This window comes from Castor canadensis, chromosome 8 (genome assembly GCF_047511655.1).
Source record: "Castor canadensis chromosome 8, mCasCan1.hap1v2, whole genome shotgun sequence".
NCBI classification, from domain to species: domain Eukaryota; kingdom Metazoa; phylum Chordata; class Mammalia; order Rodentia; family Castoridae; genus Castor; species Castor canadensis.
Genome location: NC_133393.1, coordinates 63425024 through 63446657, shown reverse-complemented (window position 1 = coordinate 63446657; position 21634 = coordinate 63425024). Strand labels below are relative to the sequence as shown.

Below are 21634 nucleotides of genomic sequence, written 5' to 3'. Positions count from 1 at the left end.
GGATGTTGATAGCAAGTACCATCTTAGAGAAGTTCTGTTGTTTGAGACTGAGATACTATGGGGGCCTGAAAACAAGGAACACTTAGGACTTAGGGAGTCTTGGGACACCCTGTCACAGTGTCTTGGAAGATGGCCATGAGAGGTTGTCAAGGAGAAGGAGAGGGTCTGACATTGTCCTGCAGAGAAGTTCAAGGAGGAGGGAGCTCCAGTGGCAGGGAAGGGCCCCAGCCTCCCTGGCAAGGAGAGGCTGAGGCTCAAGCAGAAACAAATCACCCAGCCTGTGGCTGGCTTAGTATTGGCCTCCAGAGCCTGCTTCCTGGCACATGTGTTGACGGCTACATGGATCAGAGCCCTGGGTCCAGATCCTCTGTATCATGTGATATCTATAGTCTCCTCCCACCCACAGGAAGGTGAATTACTGAGCACGGCATGAAAGCACTGAGGCTGGCCCTTAGAAACTACATCTTGGCATGTGTTTGCTGACAGGACTGAGGGCCCAGAGTATAGGCCTTCTGATCACAAAACTTCCACAGCCTTCTCCACAAGGGAGGTGAATGCTGGACAGAGTCTGTAAGCATTGAGACCAGCAGGTAGAGTATCTGGGTCTCTCAGTTCTCCCCCAGCCAGTGCAGAACTCAGTGCTCTGTTTGCTCCCCCCATTTGCTGATGCATTCAGGGGCTACCCTGAGGCTTGGATGCTTGCTGTCCTTGGGGGCCAAACCAGAGGCAATCTGGAGCAAGTTGGAACCTGCCAACCAACAGGCCATGAAGCTCCCTAATGCCAGTAGTGGTTCCCAGTACATAAAGAAGGGAAGCTTCTATAGTGAAAGCAGCCAAGATGTAAACAACCAATCCTTCTACAAGAGGCTCCAACTAGTCACCCTCAATCTGAGCCGTGATGGGGATCAGACCTGGTACACTGAGCAAGCAGGAAGTGCTTGGCTACTGAACCATATTCCCAGTCCAATGGTGAGAAATCACACCTGAGTTTATCCAGTACACTGTCCTGCCTGAACACTGAGAATATTTCACCAGAAAGACTATAGGTGATTAAAACTTCCAACCAAAGAATTGGTCTTATACGCATAAATCTCAACAATAGTAATAAATAAATAAATCCCAACAAGTAATATGAAAAAACCAAGGAAACATTTTTCCCCTCCAAAAGTCAACAATTCCACAAGAAAGGATTTGAATGATAGTGAAGCAGACAAAATGTTCAACAATGAATTCACAAAAACAATGCTAAGAAGAATCAGTGAAATTAAACAGTACATGTATAAGCACCTGAATGAATTCTAGGAGGGTACAAATAAACAGCTGAATGAAATAAGACAATGCAGAATATGAAAGAGGAATTCAATAAAGATATAGGAATCCTGAAAACTGTGATCCTAGAAATGGAAAGCTAATAATTCAAATATACTCAGCTGCAATCCTCAAAGGAATTGAAAATAGAGTATCAGTAATTGAAGATAAAGTAGAGGAATTAGATCAATTAGACAAAGACAAAAATACTAAGAAAATAGGAATGAAACATGTAAGACCTCTGGGACACCATCAATAGACTAATTAAATCTACTGATCCTGGGTATAGAAGGAGAAGAGATAGAAGCTAAAGGCATAGAAAGTCTATTCATTAAAATGATAGCAGAAAACTTCCTCACTTTTGTGACAGAGAAGGTCATCCAGGTACAGAAGACTTTCAGAACACCAAACAGAAAAGATAGGAAAAGAAACACTCTGAGATATAGAATAGTTAAAACATTAAATAAACCAAAGAAAGAATATTGAAAGCTGCAAGAGAAAAGCAAATAGTCATGTATAAAAGCAAACCCATCAGAGTAACAGCAGATTTTGTAGCAGAAACTCTAAAAGCAAAGAGTACATGGAATGATACATTTCAAGCCCTGAAAGAAAACAATTGTCAACCTAGATTACTATGTCCAGCAAAGCTATCCTTCATAATTGAAGGAGAAATTAAAAACTTTCCATGATAAACAAGAACTAAAGGAATTAATGACCACTAAACCAGCAGTGCTAAAAATATTTAAAGAAATCCTACACAGAAAAGGAAGATAAATGCAACCATGAAAATACAGGAAAGAATAAGTCTAGATGTGTAGATTAACAAAAGAGCAAACATCACAAAAACAACAAAATGACAGGAAATACTCCATACCTTTCAATATTAAACTGAATGTAATGGTCTCAATTCTCCAATCAGAAGAGTTCTATTAAAAAGCAAGGCCCAGCCATTTGTTGCCTACATGAAATGCATCTCAAAGACAAACATTGGCTTAGGGTAAAAAGATGGAAAAAAATTTTCTAAGCAAATGGACCCCCAAAGCAGGCAGGAGTAACTATATTCATATCTGATAAAACAGACTTCATATCAAATCAAAATTAATCAGAAGAGACAAAGATGATCTCTCTCTCTCTCTCTCTCTCTCTCTCTCTCTCTCTCTGTCTCTGTCTCTCACACATACACACACACACTTTAGGGTGTTATCCCACCTTTCTCTTGCATGCATGTTTTCTTACAGCCCCCACCAGAAGAGGATGTTGATGAGGGAGGTTGAAGAGTATAAAGGAGGAAAAGTTGGTTGACTTTGGAATCGCCCTTTCCTTGGTTATGGTACACCTGAATTTATGGCCTAGCTTCTGTGCCCCCTTGTGGCCACAAAGGGCTATGACTTGTCTAGCTTGGTGCATACCCAGATGTAGTTTTGATTTTTTCATCATTTGTCTCAGATCAAACATTTACCTAAGTTTTATCCTAATGAATTTCTTATCTTTTTGCCAACCTTTCAGTTGCTTTAGATACTTTCATTTTAGTGTAATTAAACTCAACTAAGGGCTTAAAATGAGGTATTTAATTTATATTTTATATATTTTTGTATTAGTAGAACAGAATTCTCCATGTGATTATTAAAGGAACTTTTTAAACTTTGAAATACTATAAATCCATAAAATTTGTCTAGAATTCCAGAATTTCCATGTTCAGAGTAATTCATAGAAATTGCCAGAGTAGATATAAATTCTTGAATATGTTTGTATACGTATTTTATTGTAACACTTTCTTTTTCAAGTTCTTATTGTGGCACATTTGAGTATAAAGGAATAAGTAGTCCCAAGAACTTACAATGTAAAAGCAAGATATTTTTTCTTGTAACATCAATGACAGTAGTTAAAAGAGAATACTAGAACATTCAAGAAGAGGAAGTGTCACCCCCTACCATCATCACTGTCAACAGCAGCATCATCGCTGCTAATGTTTACTGAGCACTCATATTTCCCTCCGATACCTTTTGTAACTTTTCATCTGTTTATTTTTAGGCATGACAAATTCTTATTTAGGAGATAATTACAGGCCTGCATTTATTCAAGATAATGAGCTCAGGCACTTAATTCTTAAGGTAAGTAAAGAGACATATTTGTCTAAGTTGTCCTTTCATTTTTATTTGAGCAGGAGGCAGATTTTCTTCACTTTGCTTCTGTTGTCAACCTACAGGACACTGTATTTCCTTAAATGTAGATGTTTAAGACATGGAAAGAATTATGCCATATCAGTGTGCACTAATGAAAGTAGAGATGAAAAAACAGGCACTTTCTAGAACGTGGAGCAAGGTGTCTTTCACTCTAACTCCCTACCCAGCCTCTGTTCCTGTGATCACTGCCTCCACAGCCACCACCTGGTGTTCTATTCCTTCAGACCCTGTTCTCTGAGGATTAATGGTTACTTCCCACTTGTTAGTTGTTAGCTGATGCTCTGACATTTGTGTCCTCATCCCTCACATGCATGGTATTCAGATTCTCTGGTCTGGAGGTTTCTTTGACATGAAATATGAAATAAAATTGACTTATCTTGTTCTGACAAGTGATAAATGTCTTGGTCATGTGCTGTGACGTGAGCTTTAAGCCATAATCTTATTAAGTAGAGTCTTCACAGATGTTTTTATTCATTTTTCTTTTTTTGGAGTTACTGGGGTTTGAACACAGGGCCTCACGCTTGCTAGGCAGGCACTCTATGACTTGAGCCACTCAGTCAGTCCTTTTTTGTGTTAGGTATTTTCTAGAAAATGTGCACAGGCTGGCTTCAAACTCTGATCCTCTGATCTCTGCATCCTGAGCAACTAGGATTCAGGCATGAGCCACTGGTGCCCAGCTCTTTTTTCTTTTTGTTATTTTTTTTCTTAGCAAGCTACTCTTTTATTTGAACAGTTAAATTTAAATAAATATTTCTGAGAGAAATATAAAAGATTTTTTAGAGATAGCAAAACAATTTTAAAGATAAAGTATTATACAGAATGCTTTGGAAGCCTTCTCACCAATTTTTAAGTTTTTTTTTTCCAATCATAACTTTGTAACACTGGGTCTGCCCCCACAGTGTCTGCCTAATTCACCTCATGTTTGTTTCCAGTTGATTAAAAAATGAGTCAAAGATCCGCCATGGGCAAGTGCCCAGCTCATGCTCCTAGGCATCCGTGTTCAAGTCTATGCAGGCAGCTTGGGGTGGGGGGTGTTGCTAAATAGATGTTACGGGAGTACATGCCATGCTAGAATTTTCAAATTTTATTTTTGAATGGTTGATACCATTATTCAAAAAGTATGAAAAATTGTATGGTAAAATGTGTTCAGCCCTTCCCATCTGCACAGTCATTCTGTGCCTCAGAACACTTATAGGCAGTTGTTGCTGTCTTGTGTTTTGATATTGCTGGGGATAAACCCAGGACCTTGTGTGTGCCAGGCGAGCACTGAGCATGGGCTATAGCTCCAGCCCATGTTTTGATAACTTTACAGAACTTCTGTGTTTAGTATAGTGGAATTTGGAAAAGGTGACTTTTGGGGGTAGTATTGGGGTTTGAGTGCAGAACTTTGTGCTTGCTTCTTGAACCATGACTCTGGATATTTTTGCTCTGGTCATTTTGGAAATAGGGTCTCACTCTTTTTTACCCAGGCCAGCTTAGGTCATGGTCCTTCTATTTTATACTTCTTGCCATCACTGGGATGACAGGTGCATGCCATTGTGCCCAGCTTATTAGTTGAAATGAGTCTTGCAAACTACTTGCCCTGGTTGGCCTCAAATCACGATCCTCCTGATAGCACCTCCCAAGTAACTAGGATTATAGGCATGAGCCACTGTGCTCAGCTAAGGTGATTTTTATATTAGGAAATGTCTCAACTAAATATTCTAAACTTTCCATATCAAAAAACTTAGTTTAGACTGGAATTCACTTTGACATTTTTTATACATCTTTTTAAATATTAACAAAATTAAATTAATTTTACTAACCATAGAACCCCTCTGTTAGTTTTATTGCCACAGTACTTGCCTCAAAATCTGATTGAGTGTAAGAGAGACAAGATATTTTAAATTATGTACTTTTACATATTTTTTTTAATCCTAGACTGCAGAAGGCTTCCTGTTTGTGGTTGGATGTGAAAGAGGAAAAATTCTCTTCATTTCTAAGTCAGTCTCCAAAACACTTAATTATGATCAGGTATCCAAAATGGTGTTTAATGTTTGGAACAAATACATATTTTGAAAATCTGTTTCTGAGCATGTTCTTTCCCCTGGGATATGGGGTTAAGTTCCGCTAAATTGGAAGCCAGGAGAGATGGAAAGATGTGAGGAAAGAGAGTGCAGTTTTATCACTGACATTACTGTTCTCTTCCCAACCTTCAGCACATTATTTAATTTCCTGAGCCTCAGTTTCCTTCTGTGTCAAAAGTGGAAATGACGATTATGGCTGCCTCTTAAGATGTTATGACTTAGTTAGTATGTTAGAGAGCACCTGAAAAGCATTGGTCACCCACTCTGTTCTTTCCAGTAGACAGCATTATCAGTAAGTTCTATACATTGCAGAAGAGCTTTTGATCAAATCTCTGGGACCTACATCTTTTACATAACTACCTTGTTACTGAATTTAATTTAATTTCAGCTAGCTACTCCAAACCTATCATACTGAAGCAAACCTAGTAAAATGAATAAACTAGTAATAGAAGACAGGTAGACAGCAGCTTTGACCTTGACTAATTCACAGAAGTTCCCTTCTGTTCAGGTTTGAGGGGCTATCAGAGCAAGCCAAGGCATAGCCCTAGGGGTACTAGGAATGGGAAGTGAAAGATATTCAGGGTTGGATTTTTTTCAGTAGTATGGTGATTTTTTTTAAAGCAATGTAGTAAGTCTTTTGAGTCATACCATAAAATCACAGACATATTGTGACTTCCATTTTGTACTATAATGTAGTATCTTCCCTTTTATTAAAGAAAAAAATCAAAGCAAATCATAATAGCTTAGAAATAACATGTGAATTGAGGGATGTTAAAGTACAGTAGCAGAATTTAACAGAGTGTTACCAGTAAGCATTTGTATGTGGCTTGTGTATATCCAGTTATGTTTCTGTATGCATCTTTTCTCTGTCTATAAATATTACCTTGCTTCTAAGTTAATGTTATATAATATAGTGGACATATCTTTGAGCTTAAGAAAAATCAGACTTTAACAAAAAAAGGATATTTTTCATATGTCTGTGTGAGGAAATGTAAAAAGGTTATAGTACTGATTTTAATTGAATGTCTTCTGAATAGGCTAGTTTGACTGGACAAAGCTTATTTGACTTCCTACATCCAAAAGATGTTGCCAATGTAAAGGAACAACTTTCTTCTTCTGATTTTTCACCAAGAGAGAAAGTAATAGCTGCCAAAGGTGAGTACTCACTCAGCATGCTTACCACTTCCTTTAAAGGTCAGCATGCTTACCACTTCCTGGAAAGGTCAACATGCTCACCACTTCCTGTGAATGTCATTATTACCTCCAACAGTGTTATGAAAGCAATTAGTTAAGGTTATATCATGAGCAAAATTATTCAGAAAACTTTATTTTTTTACCTAAGATTAAGATATATAGCTGTATAGAAAATTCTTGTATTCATGCAGACATATAAAACAAATACATCCATATGAAGATGCTTTGGGGAAAATATGAGTGCTTTATTTTTATAAGAAAGTAACATTTTGGTTAAAAAATAGCTGGTTTTCATTATTTAGCTATATGTTGAGAGATGATTATTCTCTTCTTTATATGGGTTAGATTTTCTCAGTATAAGGACCTTGTATAATTGGGCTTTGAATTCTTTATCTTCTCTGGAAATGCCTGATTTCTAAAAAGTCTTAGTGCAAATAGTTATTTATGATATAAAAACACTGGTGTTCTATGTCCTTATTACTGTTGTCATTGAGTTTTTCTTCATTTATTTAATTTCATTTAAGTTAAGTTCATTATACACCTCCCAGGGAGTACAGATAAATTGCAAGTGCTTTACATTGTCACAATGTGATTGCTTGACAAATACCCTTTTTGTAACGTCTCATATCAGGATGTACAATCATATCATCACTTTCAATAGCTATTTCTTCAATTTATTTTTAAAAACTCTAGTAAATGATCAGAAAACATTAGGAGGTAAAATTTTAAACTGTTTGAAAATAAGTTTCCCACCTATTCTCTTTCTCCATTGTGCTATGAAAGCTGGTTTACAAATTCATAATAATTGCCACATCAGAAAGGTTCCTGTGTATTCTGGCTCCAGGCGATCTTTTTTCTGTTGAATGAAGACTTGTAAAATTTCCATCAAAGATGAGCATGGATGTTTACCCAGCTCAAACGAGAAAGGTATGGTCATTTTGAAATGTTAAGTGATATAAAGCATGGGTATAAAATTTAATGTCTTGTATTTCCAATGCAGAAAAAATAAAATGTATGGTCAAGACAAGTAATTGAGACCTAAAGCACCTAAATAAGTAAGATTATTTTTAGCCAAAATTATTTAGATTATCCTGTCATATTTTCAAGGTAATTTCATGCTTTCTTTGTTGCTCAAGACTCTCATACTATACTTGAAATTGCAGTTTGGGGACTATCAATCAAGTCAGAAATAATAGAAAGGGAGGAAAAGAAAACTTTCACTATGTAACTCTTTTTGTTACTTTTTAAAATATAGAAGTTTCTTTTTAAAACTTTCAGTAGTACATGAGCCAGATTTGATTAATTTTGGTGTAAGTTTCTCAAAATGTTCCAGATGTGGTTTTAGTTTTCATAAACATTGTAACTCTTTCATACTTGTTTTCTTGTGATTCTTTGCTACATTTGTCTTTCAGATATTTACTTTTTCAATTTATTAAACCTTCATCTATTTAATATAGTAGGGAATTTTAGGACCTGGAAAATGTCTTGGTTTTGTTTTTGTTTTTGTCTAAGAACACACAGTAGACCCTTGGAATGCATGGGTATCTGGTTCTCAGGAGCCCACCATGGAAGACAATCTCACGTGCTCAGGATGCATTGAATTCAGGGCTGTCCTGTGGATGCTGGATTTATTTTTCCCATCATGCTGCCTTCCAGAAGACCTCAGATTTTCACTTGATCACTTCAATTAAGCACATTCACTTTTATCTTGCTTTTTGTGCACCATTTGCTCTTTGGGAGGCATACCACATTTTCAAGAAATTACATGCAGGGAACACTCAGCAGATCCTGCAATAATTTCAACACAGCTGATGATAATGCAGAACTGACCAAGAGCTTCTCTGCATCCACTGAGCTGTGGAGTGTGTGAGGGAATTTAATTTTTTTGGTTTTGAAAACTAAGAAAGCATAATTATATTGTGGTCATTAAATAATACATACTTTTTAGAGAACAAAAATATTTTATCGTTAATAAATCGTTAAATTGTTCTTAAAACATTATTTTTGTCTTTTTCTCTTATATTTTTAATTTCAGTTTTGTGTTTTGTAGCACACATGTTAGTATAATAGTACATGTAAATATATAATTTATACACATGAAGGATGCTTAAAATTTTTATGGTATTCAAAATGATGTTTGAAGATCATTGATTTAGAGATTAGAGAAATACTAGGTGGGTCTTGGGAATGCCCTTTGGGGCATCTGAATCTCTAGTAGATGTGTAGCAGAAGAAAGGATGTTTTTCTGTCTTATTAGATCCAATGAGAGCTAAGTGCCATTGTCATTGCTTTATGAAGTACTAAGTCAGTTGCCTTAAACATCTGTCTTAGGACTTCATATTAATATTGAGGACAGCCAGGACACATCAGAACACCTGAGAGTTCCTCAAGAAACATTTCAAAATAGATTAGGTCTTTTTCAGCTCATGTTTTTTGACATTCCAGGACAAATGGTGACTGAATACATGCATTTTCTTAGATGTGGAAGCCCAAGTCAACCACTGATAATAACCTTGGAGATATAATGATTTTTATGTCTGTTTTTTAAACCCTTTGCAAAGACATTTAGTGCAAATGAGAAGTCCTCCATGTAACTGCCTGGTCTGCAGTAGTATTTTGAGGCAGTCTAATAAATATGGATTTTAAGCAAAAATTAAAAAATCAAGGCAGCCAGTCCTTCCATCTGATTTCTAAAAGGATTTTTAAAAACTGAGCTTTAGACATAAAGAGGCAAGAGAGATTTCTTTTGTTTGAAATAAATGATAATCTTACTTGGAAAATATAGATATTTCAAGAATATTTGGAAATGGGCAATTGGCATTAGTTCATGGCTGAATTCTGTGATGAGCTTATGGAACTAATGTATCTTTTGAGTCCCTCTGGTATCCTAGAGTCTCACCCTGGGCTCTGCTTCACAGCAACCATGGTGGTAGACAGGATTTATGGCAGAGTAGAAAGTGCCTGGAGTCTGAATTCAACAGTTTTAGTGTCAGGTCTGTCATTTGATAACTTGTAATCCTAGGTGAGTTCTTAACATACAGGAAACAGGTGTTATAGACTGAGTTGCATTTCCCCCCAAATTCTTATGGTGAAGTTCTGTATTTGTAGTTAGAATATTTAAAGAGGTGATTAAGATTAAACAAGATTGTAAGGATGGAGCCCTGATCCAATATGACTGTTGTGCTTACAAGATGAGCAGACACCAGAGATGTTCATACACACAGAGAATAGCCAAGGAGAGAGGCCTCAGGAAAATCCAGATCTGCCAACAACTTGACCTTGGACTTCTAACCTCCAGAAATGTAAGAAAATAAATGTCCATTATTTAAGCCCAGTCTGTGATATTGAGCTATGTCAGCCTGCATTGACTGACACAGTAGAGGTAACACTAGCAGCACTGAAGAGTGCTATGCTACTCAGATTGCATGAGGTTCATGCACTGCTTCATCCCTATGCACTTCAACAAATGGTAGCTATTGTTTGTGGCTCAGAAAGAAGAGGAGGAAAAATGAAAAAGCAAGGAGGGGATATACAAGTAATCTACTACATGCCAAGCACTTTGTAAAATCATGTAATTTAATCAGCCTAACAATCCTGTACAAAACACCTCTGTCTTGAAAATAGGACAATGAAAGTTAAAGAAGTTACATAGTTTTCCTAAAGTAACAGAAAAGTAGCAGAATCAGGAATCTGGCTTCAAAGTTTATATTTTTTTGTCTGCTATGACATGCCACCTACTACAGTAGCTTCCTAGATGTCCAAGGTTTTTAATGAGTGATATCCATTCTGGATAATTTCTGCACCAGGCATGCCACATAGGAGTGGGCTTCTTATATAGGACTGTGTCCTGCATATACAAGGATGCTCACTGCCACATCACACTGGGCCACACAGATGCCTGCAGTCAAAGTCAAATATTTCAGAAAGGAATTTGTGATCTCAGAAATTTGAACCAAGCCAGGCACCAGTGGCTCAAACCTGTAAGCCTAGCTACTTATGAGGCTGGAATTGGGAGGATCTTACTTTGAGGCCAGCCAAGGTGAGTAGTTCATGAGACCCGCCTCTCCAAAATAACTAGAACACAATAGGCTGGAGGTGTGACTCAAGTGATAGAGTGACTGCTTTGCAAGCCTGAAGCTCTGAGTTCAAACTCCAGTCACACTGGAAAAAAAAAGAAAAGGAAAAAGGAAATTTGAACCAAGTATTTGCCTTCCATACCAGTGCTTTGTACTGAAGACATGGGACAATTTGGCTAAAGGAATGGTACGGGCAGGTGTTCAATCAGTGTCCTCACAGGACCTGGGCCAGAATAAGGTAACCACAGAATATACTCCTGACTGATCACGTGATGACTTCCTTGTGAGATCATTTTGTCCTACTTTAGCCAAAGAGAGTGTCAAGTGAAATTTTATTCTGTAGATACTTTTCCACTAAAGTGTTCTTTTTAATAATAATTAGCCAATGGAATTTTTCTAAGACTACTCCCTAATTATAGTGAAAACCTGGCTTAAAGGTGTTTTCCTTCCATTTTACCATAGTATGTCAATTAAATTTAAATTAAAAAAAGAGACTAGAAAGTAGTCCTTTTGTGGTAATTGGAAGCTGAATTATAGATTCAGAAAGATTATTTCTCAAGACAAGTTACTGAAGTGGGGCTTCATTATACTGTTCTTCTGACTTTATGTTTGCTTGAGATTTCCTGTAACAAAAGGTGTTTTTTTAAAAAAAATCCTTAACATTAAAAAAATTATTCCTAGCCTGAATCAAACATTGATGTCATGGATTCTGCTTTCAAGATAGGGATAAAATTACTTAGGGATCTCAAGATAGGCTAATGAAGAACGAGTAACTGCTATCAAATGTCTTAGGTTTTCTTAAGCTGACTTGCCTAACTGTACACTAGTGAGCAGTAGAGCAGTGCACACAGAGTCCATTTGTGTCCTGTGCATGTGTGACAGATACGTTTGTGCCAGTGCTCTTGGACTTCTCCCCTGGTACTTGCAACTTCAGGCAGGTCATGCCACTTGACTTCCAATGGTTAGCCCTTTTTCTGGTCTTTGTGGCCAGTTCAGCTCGGGCAGGCAAGTGAGAGGCAGATGCTTAATGATCAAGTGTTAAATTATCTTCTTTCTCTTCCCTGTCTCACTTTCCTCATTTCCCTACAGTGTTCTCAGGAACCACTCCCCTGATAAACTGCTTATATTTGAATTCTTGTCTGATCTGCTTCTATAAGAATTCATACTCAGAGAGAAAAATATCAATCTGCAACTTGTTAAAGAAAAATTTCATAAATGATTTTTGAAAGAATGGCCTGTAAATTAAGATAGTGTTTGGTGGTAATACAGAGTTCTCCCCTTCTTAAAAATCATTAAGTACATTTCACTTGATCTGGCCTATGGAACTGATGTAAATAAATGGTTTGTCAAGAGTTATGGCTCATGATGCCTACATTTTGGTAAAGATTCAAAGGATTCTTAGAATCAGTTTTTTTTCTTACTAATACATATTAGTTGCATTATTAGGATTCAGAGTGATATCTCCATACATGCATACAGGGTTCATCAGTCATATCCATCCAGCCTTCTTCACCCTTGTGCCATCATCCCCAGCACCCTTCTCTGTCCCCACTAACCAGTATTGCAATATAAGATTGACTTTTCTTTCAGTTTCAGTATATGAGAGACAACATGCAATACTTGTCTTTCTTAACATGATGTCTTCAAGTTCTGTCCATTTTGTTGCAAATGACAGAATTTCACTTTTATGACCATATTTTCCTTTTTTTATTTATTCATCTGTTGATTGACACCTAGGTTGATTTCATATCTTAGCTATTGTGAATAATACCACATTAAATATGGCATCCAGGTATCTCTTTTCTATGTTGACTTCATATCCTTTGGATATATCTTTGGGAGTGGGATAACTGGATTATATGGAAATTTTCTTTTTAATTTCTTGAAGATCTTCCAAATTGTCTTCTATAGGATCTGTAATAATTGACGTTCCCACCAACAGTATATATGACTTTCTTTTTCTTCACATCCTCACCAGCATTTGTTAATCTTTGTGCTTTTGATTATAGTTTTCTCACTATGTAGCTTTTATTTGTATGACTTATTTCTGGGATCTCTGTTCTGTTCATTGGTCTGTGTGTCTTCTTATGCTGATGTCATGCTGTTTCTATTACTATGGCTCTGTAGCATATTTTGAAACCAGGTGTGTGTTACCTCCAGCATTGCTCTTTTTTGCTCAAAGTTGCATTGGCTATTCAGGGTCTTTGTATTTCATGTGAACTTTAGGATTGTTTGTCTAGTTCTGTGAAGAATGTCATTCAAAGTTTGATAGGGACTGCATTGAGTCTATAGACCATTTTCAGTAGTATGGACATTTGAACTATATTAATTACTCAAATCTGTGAACTTAGGATATCTTTCCACCTTTTAGTGTCTTCAATTTCTTCAATGCTTTGCAGTTTTCATTGTATAGGTCTTTCACTTCCTTAGCAAAGTACATTCCCAGATATTTTTATTTGTTTATTCACTTATTTGTTTATTTATTTATGTGGCTGCTGTGCACAGACCTACTTTCATGATTTCTTCCTAGCAAATTCATTCTTGGTGTATGGAAAAGCTACCAATCTTCATACATGATTTTGTGTCCTGCTGCTTTACTGAATTTGTTAATTAGCTCAAGTGGTCAGTCTTTAGGTTTTCTATGTATAAAATCATATTATCTGCAAGCAGAGATAATTTGTCTTCTCCTTTATAATGCACACACCTTTTATTTCTTTCTCCTGCCTAAATGTTCAGGCAAAAACTTCTAGTATTGTGTTGAATAAGAACTGTGAGGGTAGACACCATTGTCTTGTGCCTTACAGGAATTGTTTTCAGTTTTCTCCCCATTCATTATGATGTTGGCAGTGGATTTGTCATGCAAAGCATTTATTATGTTGATGTATGATCTTCTGTTACTAATTTGTTCAGAGCTTTGATCACAAAGCTCTTGATTTGATTAAAATGCTTTTTTTCACCTATTGAGATAATCATATGATTTTTATACTTCATTCTGTTTATGTGATATATTGCATTTATTGATTTGCATATGTTAAACCATCCTTGCATTCCTAAAATGCAACCAACTTGATCATGCATGTTTCCTTTGATATGCTTTGAATTTGATTTGCTAATATTTCACTGTAGATTTTTACATCTATGTTCATCACAGATATAATTTTCTTTTTGTTGCTGTTGTGTTCTTATCAGGTTTTGGTAACAGGTTGATACTGGCCTTGTAGAATGTGCTTGGTAGGGTTCCTTTCCTTTTAGTTCTATGTATTAGTTTGAGAAGCACTGGTGTTAGATATTCTTCAAAAGTGGTAAAATTCAGCAGAGTAGACATCCAGCTGTGGGCTTTTCTTTTTTGGGAGACTTTGCCAACTTAAAACAAGATTGTTCTGCTCTTTTCTAAATCTGATAACCAACTACTATTTCAAATAATTTTTATCAGGTTTTTCCCTGCTTTTTAACCATCAGGTCACTTTTCTGAGGAGTGCATAAACTACACACCACTCCTCGGTAGGCCTGTGTTGCAGTCCATTGTTTTCTTAAGTGTTTCCCAATATTTGAGCATTATTTACAGTTTTTATTCTGGTGGCTCTGTTTGACAAGCTGTTTCCTATGAGTCAATTACTTGTGATTTTTATTTTCAAAAAGTGAAGTTTTAAAGTTAGATTTTATTTTTATACATTTTATTATAAATGTTTCCAAAAGTTCCCTAAAATATTTTACAATCTACTATAAACATATATATATATTAATCATTATAAGTGCTACTATAAATATTAATGTAAAAGATTTAATAACTTGTTCATAATGATCCAATGTGCTTTTCTAAAATTTTTGAATTAGATCATAGAAAGTTCTATACCATCCACTGCACTGGCTACTTGAGAAGCTGGCCTCGAAGTATTGTTGGAATGGAAGAAGAAAGAGACAGTAAGAAAGACAGCAGTCATTTTACCTGCCTTGTTGCCTTTGGAAGGTTACATCCATATATTATCCCACATAACAGTGGAGAGATTAAAGTGAAACCGACTGAATTTATAACCCGATTTACAATTAATGGAAAATTTGTCTATGTAGATCAAAGGTAAACATTTACATGCTAATGACTGGAGTTCAGTGGGATATCTGAGACTTTAAAGATGTGCCTTAGTAGCAGTACTGCCTTTTTTTCTAAGGTTACAGAGCAAGAAAAAAATAAAGTTTAAGTGAAATAAGGGTATGGTAGTAAATTCATTCAAACCAAAAGGTAAACTTGGAAAAATATTTCTTAAGCAGTGGTACCAGAGAGTGGGCATGTCAGTGGCCACAATGTTGCTGATAAATGTTGGGAAGGTCATCCCTTGGATTGATTTGGGGGCCATGCCTGCCTGGGTGTCTATTCTGTTTTGCAGCTCTAATCTGGGACTAGGACAGCCCAGGGATGTACACAAGTTGCTTGTCCCCTCAGGCCACTGACCTGCTATCCTGACTGTGGATGGGCTGACAGTATTCTGGGAAGGAGTGCACTCACCAATTTTGAAGTTTGTTTTCAATTTTAAAACCAGGGCCACAGCAGTTTTAGGATATCTGCCTCAGGAACTTTTGGGAACATCTTGTTATGAATATTTTCATCAAGATGACCATAGTACTTTGACTGACAAGCACAAAGCAGATGGGTATGTATTAAGTGGGGTACTTTTTGGGTAATTTGTAATACAACTTCAACTCCTAAGATCTCATGTCTGTGAAATCTGAAACTTGAATTAATTCTCAATTTTATAGTAGTACACTTTTGTGCTGATTATAATCTTTCCTTGTTTAGTTCTACAGAGTAAGGAGAAAATATTTACAGACTCATACAAATTCAGAGTGAAAAATGGCTCCTTTGTAACTTTGAAAAGCCAGTGGTTTAGTTTCACTAATCCTTGGACCAGAGAACTGGAATATATTGTATCTGTCAACACTTTAGTTTTGTAAGTAATTTTTATGTCATTAAGACCTTTATATTAATTTCAAATGAATATCTCTGCTTTTCTCATCTCATTAAACCATGAAAACCGTATGTATCATCCTCTGGCCTTATATGACAACTTGATATGCACACACACACACACACACACACACACACACACACACATGTCTCTCAATATCCACAGGTGATTGGTCAACTATGACTACTCAGGTCACTTATATAAAATGGAGTAGTACTTGAATATAACCTATGCAATGCTTGTGTATATGTTAAATCATCTCTAGATTATTTGTAATAACTAATGCAATGTAAAGTGTGCCTATAGGTGTAATGCTATAATAATGACAAGAGAAAACATTTGCACCTGATTGGTACAGATGCAATTTTTCTCCAAGTATTTTTAATCTGCAGTTGGTTGAATCCACAGATGCAGAGACCAAAGATGTAGAAGGCTGAATATATTTTGAGTAATTCATTTACTCTTTATTAACATTCTTCAAATTAAGCTAAAACTTTGCCCTCTTGTAATGTACTCCTTCTTGGTTGGTGTAATATATGAAAGTAAAGCATTTCCTTCCTACCCTCCTGTGAATGTGGCTTTAAACTGTAGGAAAATATCTTTTTCCTCTGCAAATTTTTGTGTGTACGTCTAAGCCAGGGGTGTTCGATGAAAGGATGAGCAGAAATCCAGTGTTGATAGCTGTGTCAGTCTGAAGGAAGAGCCAGCTTCTCCTGATTGGCACAATGTCCGGCATGCTTCTGTTCTAAGCTTCATTGTTTTTCTATAAGTTTCTCTTTGAAATTGCTATAAGCTTTCATAGAACCAAAAATACAAAAAAAAAAAAACACCAAAACTTTAGCATCTCCAGTATTCCTTGTCATCCATCCCAATCCTTGCTTTCTTGTTACTAGAACATGAACTGAGAGTTTGTTACTGTGAGAACATAAACTTTATAGAGGAAAACAGGGCATTTGACAAAATGCTAACACAGCACACCAATACCTTGATTTTTAGTAGTGATACTAGCAATACCTGCACATAAAACATAAATGGGCCAAGAACTGGTAAGTCAAATACATGGAGCTTAATGTAATTGTTTTAACAGTTTCCTTCGCCGTAGAAAAGAAATCACCTATGTTGTTTTTTAATCCTAGGGGGCACAGAGAGACTGGAAAAGCATCATTATGTCATTACAGCTCTCAGTCATCAGAAGGTAAGCTTAAGTTTTAGATAGTGGAACACTTATTACTGAGATACATTATTAAGGCAATTACTACTATTATGAAGTTAGTATCTTTTTCTGTCTTGCAGAAGGGAAAATATCAAGGTGAAATTAGAAGATTTCTTTGGGTTTGGTATAGGCTGCACAAATTTGGTTTAGAAGACAGTAGGTTCAAAAAGAAACATACCACATTTGAAACTTCCAGGAGTACCATCATACCCTCTTCAGAATGCTACAGTACTTTGTTTACATTTCCATTATAACTTTACATTGTACTATAATTAGCTGTTCACCTGACTGGCTTCCCATGGGGCTGTGAGTTCTTCATGAGCAGGAATGGTGTTTTAAAAATTCTCTCTCCATGGCAGCAGCATTGTTCCTGTCCATTGTGGTGCTCATAGAGTATCTGTTTAACAAATTAATGAGAAATATTAAGGTGCAATTTTTGCTTATCTGTGTTAGTTTTTTTTTAACCACTGGGATACATTTTTTTGTATAAATAAAAATAAAAACATTAGGATATATGCAATACCAAGTAGCAGTGCTCTGGCTTTAGTGTGAAGATTAAGGTGAGGAGAGACTGTGCTAAGAGTTATAGATCACTAGTATGTCCTAGGTGACTTCTACATACCTGGTTGAGGTCATGGGTCATAAGCACCTCAGACCATCACCAGTTATGTGTATGATGCAAGGACACATGTTTTCTGACATTTCAGATGTAGCTAGTCTATTTTTTTAAGCAGACATCTAAGAAATTACTTGAATTAGAAGAAAGATATTAACCAGAGCTATATACTTTTTTAAAGTCCTCAATTGGAGTTTTCTTCTGCCGTTGCTTAGGATCTTCTAGACAGTCTTGTTTCAGAGTGCCTGGAATGTCTGCTGGAACTGAACTTGGTGCCGGTAGGATTGGTACAGATATTGCAAATGAAGTTCTGAATTTACAAAGGTAAGGTTTTACTACTGCAAATATTTTCACAAGTAAAATTATTATATTTATAAAATCAATATGCAAAAATCAGTAGTTTTCCAAATGTAAACAATAACCAGTATTGGTTATTGAACATAATGGAAGAGATTATCAATTTTACAGTAGCAACAAGAAAAAAATATTCACATAAATTTTACAAAAAAGTGTATAGACCTATATTTAAACAATTTTAAGATCTACACAAAAGGTACACAAAAGATATCTCAAAGCCGGATGTGGTGGTACACACCTGTAATACTAGCTATGCAGGAGGTGGAGACTGGAGGATCACATTCCAACACCAGCCAAGGTAAAAAGTTAGCAAGACCCTATCTCAAAAGCAAGCTGGGTGTGGTGCTGTGTACCTGTAGTCACAGCTATTCAAGAGGAAGAGGTAGGAAGGAAGATCTTGATCCAAAGCCAACTCTGGGCAAAAACACAAGACCCTATCTGAACTGAAAAAATAAAATAAAATAAAGCAAAAAGGGCTGGAGGCATGGCTTAAGTGGTAGAGTGCTTGAGCCCTGAGTTCACACCCCAGTGATGCAAAAGAAAAAAACACAACTCAAATAATTTTCCTGATATACTCTAATTTTTTAGTGGGAAGACTCAGTATTGTAAAATGTTAGTGGCCCTTAACCTATGAATTCAGCATACATCCCCCATGCCTAGCTATGGCATATATTTTTAACTCAGAATTTCTTTGAATTTTTAAAAAACAGTGTTTTGGAATTTGTCTTAAGGGATGTATGTGACACCTCTAGAGAAAATTATTGAAGCCGTTTTGTAGGTATTTGAGATTTTTACTCTCTAATTTTATAGTTGTTAGAAATTTTCCATATTAGAAGTTTAAAATACATTTTTAAAGTGTATAAGTATGTGTACTACAAGGAATGAAGTGTGATTTTGAAAAGTAGTCTCAGGTCAAGGTCAGGTTTTGCTAGGCTCACATTTTGCTGCAAATAGTCATGAATTTTTTCTCATTTTCATATAGTAATACAAAAATTTTGTCCAGATTGGACAGATTAACTTTCATATTTGGGACTGAATGTGAGAGACCAAGAAGTGAAGAAGAGGAAGAGGGATATTTTTGCTCTTTATTTAATGTTTTTTCAGTTTTCAGCATTTAAGTTTTTAAAAATTTTTTAAACTGAAAAATAACTGAGATATTTGTTGTGTGTCTTTTATCTGTCTATTTTACTAAATCTATTTACTACTTACTATGCTGTGTACTTAAAGTAATGATTCAGTTCTAAAATATATACACAAAGTCACACATCTATCATCCATCATATGATTTGATCATAATTTCTTCACAAGACTTACTATATAGAACTGGTTCTTCCATCTAGTATATGACTAAGTGTGCAAATACACAATTTGCACATTTTTGTCATCCAATCATAGACTTTTATTACAGGATCCAAGATTTCTTCCAATATGAAGAACTCTGTGCCCTAGGTACTAGAAAAACTGGCTATCAGTGGATATGGGTACATTTTAACTTTTAATCATGATAAAATACACATAACAAAATGATTATTTTTGAATATACAATTAAGTAGCATTAAATACATTCACACTGTGTTGTGCAGTCATCACCACTAAGCAATAACTCTCTATTTCCCCTTCTCCTGGTCCCGGGCAACCACTATCTACTTTCTGTCTCTGTGAATTTTACTACTCTAAGTGGTTCATGAATAAAATCATACAATGTTTGTCCTTTTCTGACTGTCAATGTTTGGCAGTCAACCAACATTGGACTTCACACAGTATTTTCAAGATCCATGTTGTAGTGTATATAAGAATTTCCTTTTAAGATTGAGTAATACTGCATTTTAGGTGTATACCACATTTTCCATTGATGGACACTTGACTTGCTTCCACTTTTGAACTATTGTGAATAATGCTACTTACAAATATGGGTGTATGGTAAGAGGTTAACTTCATTCTTTTGCATGTGAACATTCAGTTTTCCTCATATTTGTTGAAAAAAACTATCCCCTATTGAATGTTCTTGCTAACATTTTTGAAAATTACTTGACCGTATATGTTTCAAGGAGATCCTGAGAAAAGTGTAAATGAAGCCAGACATTGACAGTTGGCTATCATTAGAATATTCAGGGTACAGTAGGGAGGGTATTAATGTATACAAGTGCCTCAGCTAATGTACATAGGTGAGTGGGAGAAATCTGATATTTTCAAAGGACAAGGAGACTAAATTAAGAAAGGAGCTGGGCTGGTGAGCAATAGGGAGTTATAACTAAGTAAAGTCAAGGAGAGGAGGGATTCAGATTTCTGTCCAGAGGACTAATATGAAGAAAGCTATAATTCAGAATATTAACCTAGTAGTGTGAGGTGTGAGGAGAGGAGTAGTTTTCATTATAAATCTGAGGCTAACTGAGCAGGTAATAATTTAAAACATGACCCAGGACAGATGTCAGCAAGATAGAAGAATAGGACTTACAGCACTCTTCCCATTGCAGAAAAATCAAGTCACGCCTCACTCCTAAAAAGACCTTCACAAGATCTAAGGCATCCAAGTGGAGCAAGAGAGTGAAGTGAGAACCCAACTTTGCTGTGGACACTAGCACAAACCCAGCCCAGTCTCCAAGGCCCCAGGCCTCAACTTAGCCTCTAGGCCCAGCCAATGCCAGGACAGCTGCCATGACACTAGACCCAAGCTAACCATGACAGACTCAGACTCTGACTCTAAACCTGACTCTACAGACTTGGGTTCTAGTGGATCCAGGGATCAGGCGTGCTTTAGCAGACATTGCTACTGGACCATCCTTCATGAGACAAGGCTCTATAACTGCCAGTATGGTTCCAAGCTCCAGCCTACTGCAATGCTGAGGTGGCCCCCATAGACTTAGACTCTGCGTTCTTCTCCATGAACCTAGTTTTCAAGCTCATCCCTAGCACTGAACTGCCTCCCAATGGACTTAAGCTCAAGGTCTGGTCCAGTGCCAGGTTGATCCCCATGGATGCAGATTCATACCAGAAGAGCTCCAGGCCCACCCCAGTGGACTTAGACACCAGGCTGGTCCCTTTAGGTAACAGACCCATCCACTGGACCCAGGCAACAGGCCAGTTTGCTTAATGACTCTAGCAGCACACTGACTTAAGGGCTCCACCAGGTGCTTTCCCCCTGCCAAGAATCTTTGCACAAGCTGCCTGCTGAAGTTCTTTCCCTGCCAAACCATTTGTAAAGACTTTGGAACAGGGGCCTACTTCTTCAAGTGTGCAGATAGCAATGAAAGGCTAAAAGAATCATCAAAAATCAGGGAAATGTAACCAACCAGAATGTAACAACCAGAAACCAACCCTAAAGAAATAGAGATCTGCATGAGACTACAGATAGGCAGTTAAATAAAATCAGAAAAACAATAGACAAAATGAGAAGTTCAACAGAGATAGACTCCACAAAGAAGAACAAAATGGAAATTCTAGAGCTGAACAATATAATGAACTGAAAAACTGAATATAGAGCTTCAACACCAGACTTAATGAAACAGAAGAAAGAATAAGTGAGCTTGAAACAGAGGAAAGAGTAAGTGAACTTGAAGGCAGATCATTTGTAATTACCCAGGTAAAGGAACACAAGCAACATAAATTTTAAAAAGTAAAGAAAGCCTGCAGGAATATGGACACCATGAAAACAGACTAACA

The 21634-nt window shown here is 36.5% G+C and overlaps 1 protein-coding gene across 1 annotated transcript in view; it reads left to right on the top strand.

Annotated features, from left to right (window-relative positions):
* The window catches only part of Bmal2 (basic helix-loop-helix ARNT like 2), a 75901-nt gene that overhangs the window by 38771 nt on the left and 15496 nt on the right, over nt 1-21634 (top strand). Inside the window, 9 exon segments of the mRNA XM_074083053.1 lie at nt 3340-3419; nt 5412-5504; nt 6595-6712; nt 7535-7678; nt 14662-14902; nt 15363-15484; nt 15620-15770; nt 16925-16983; nt 17833-17941. Coding sequence (XP_073939154.1) covers nt 3340-3419; nt 5412-5504; nt 6595-6712; nt 7535-7678; nt 14662-14902; nt 15363-15484; nt 15620-15770; nt 16925-16983; nt 17833-17941 — 1117 coding nt within the window.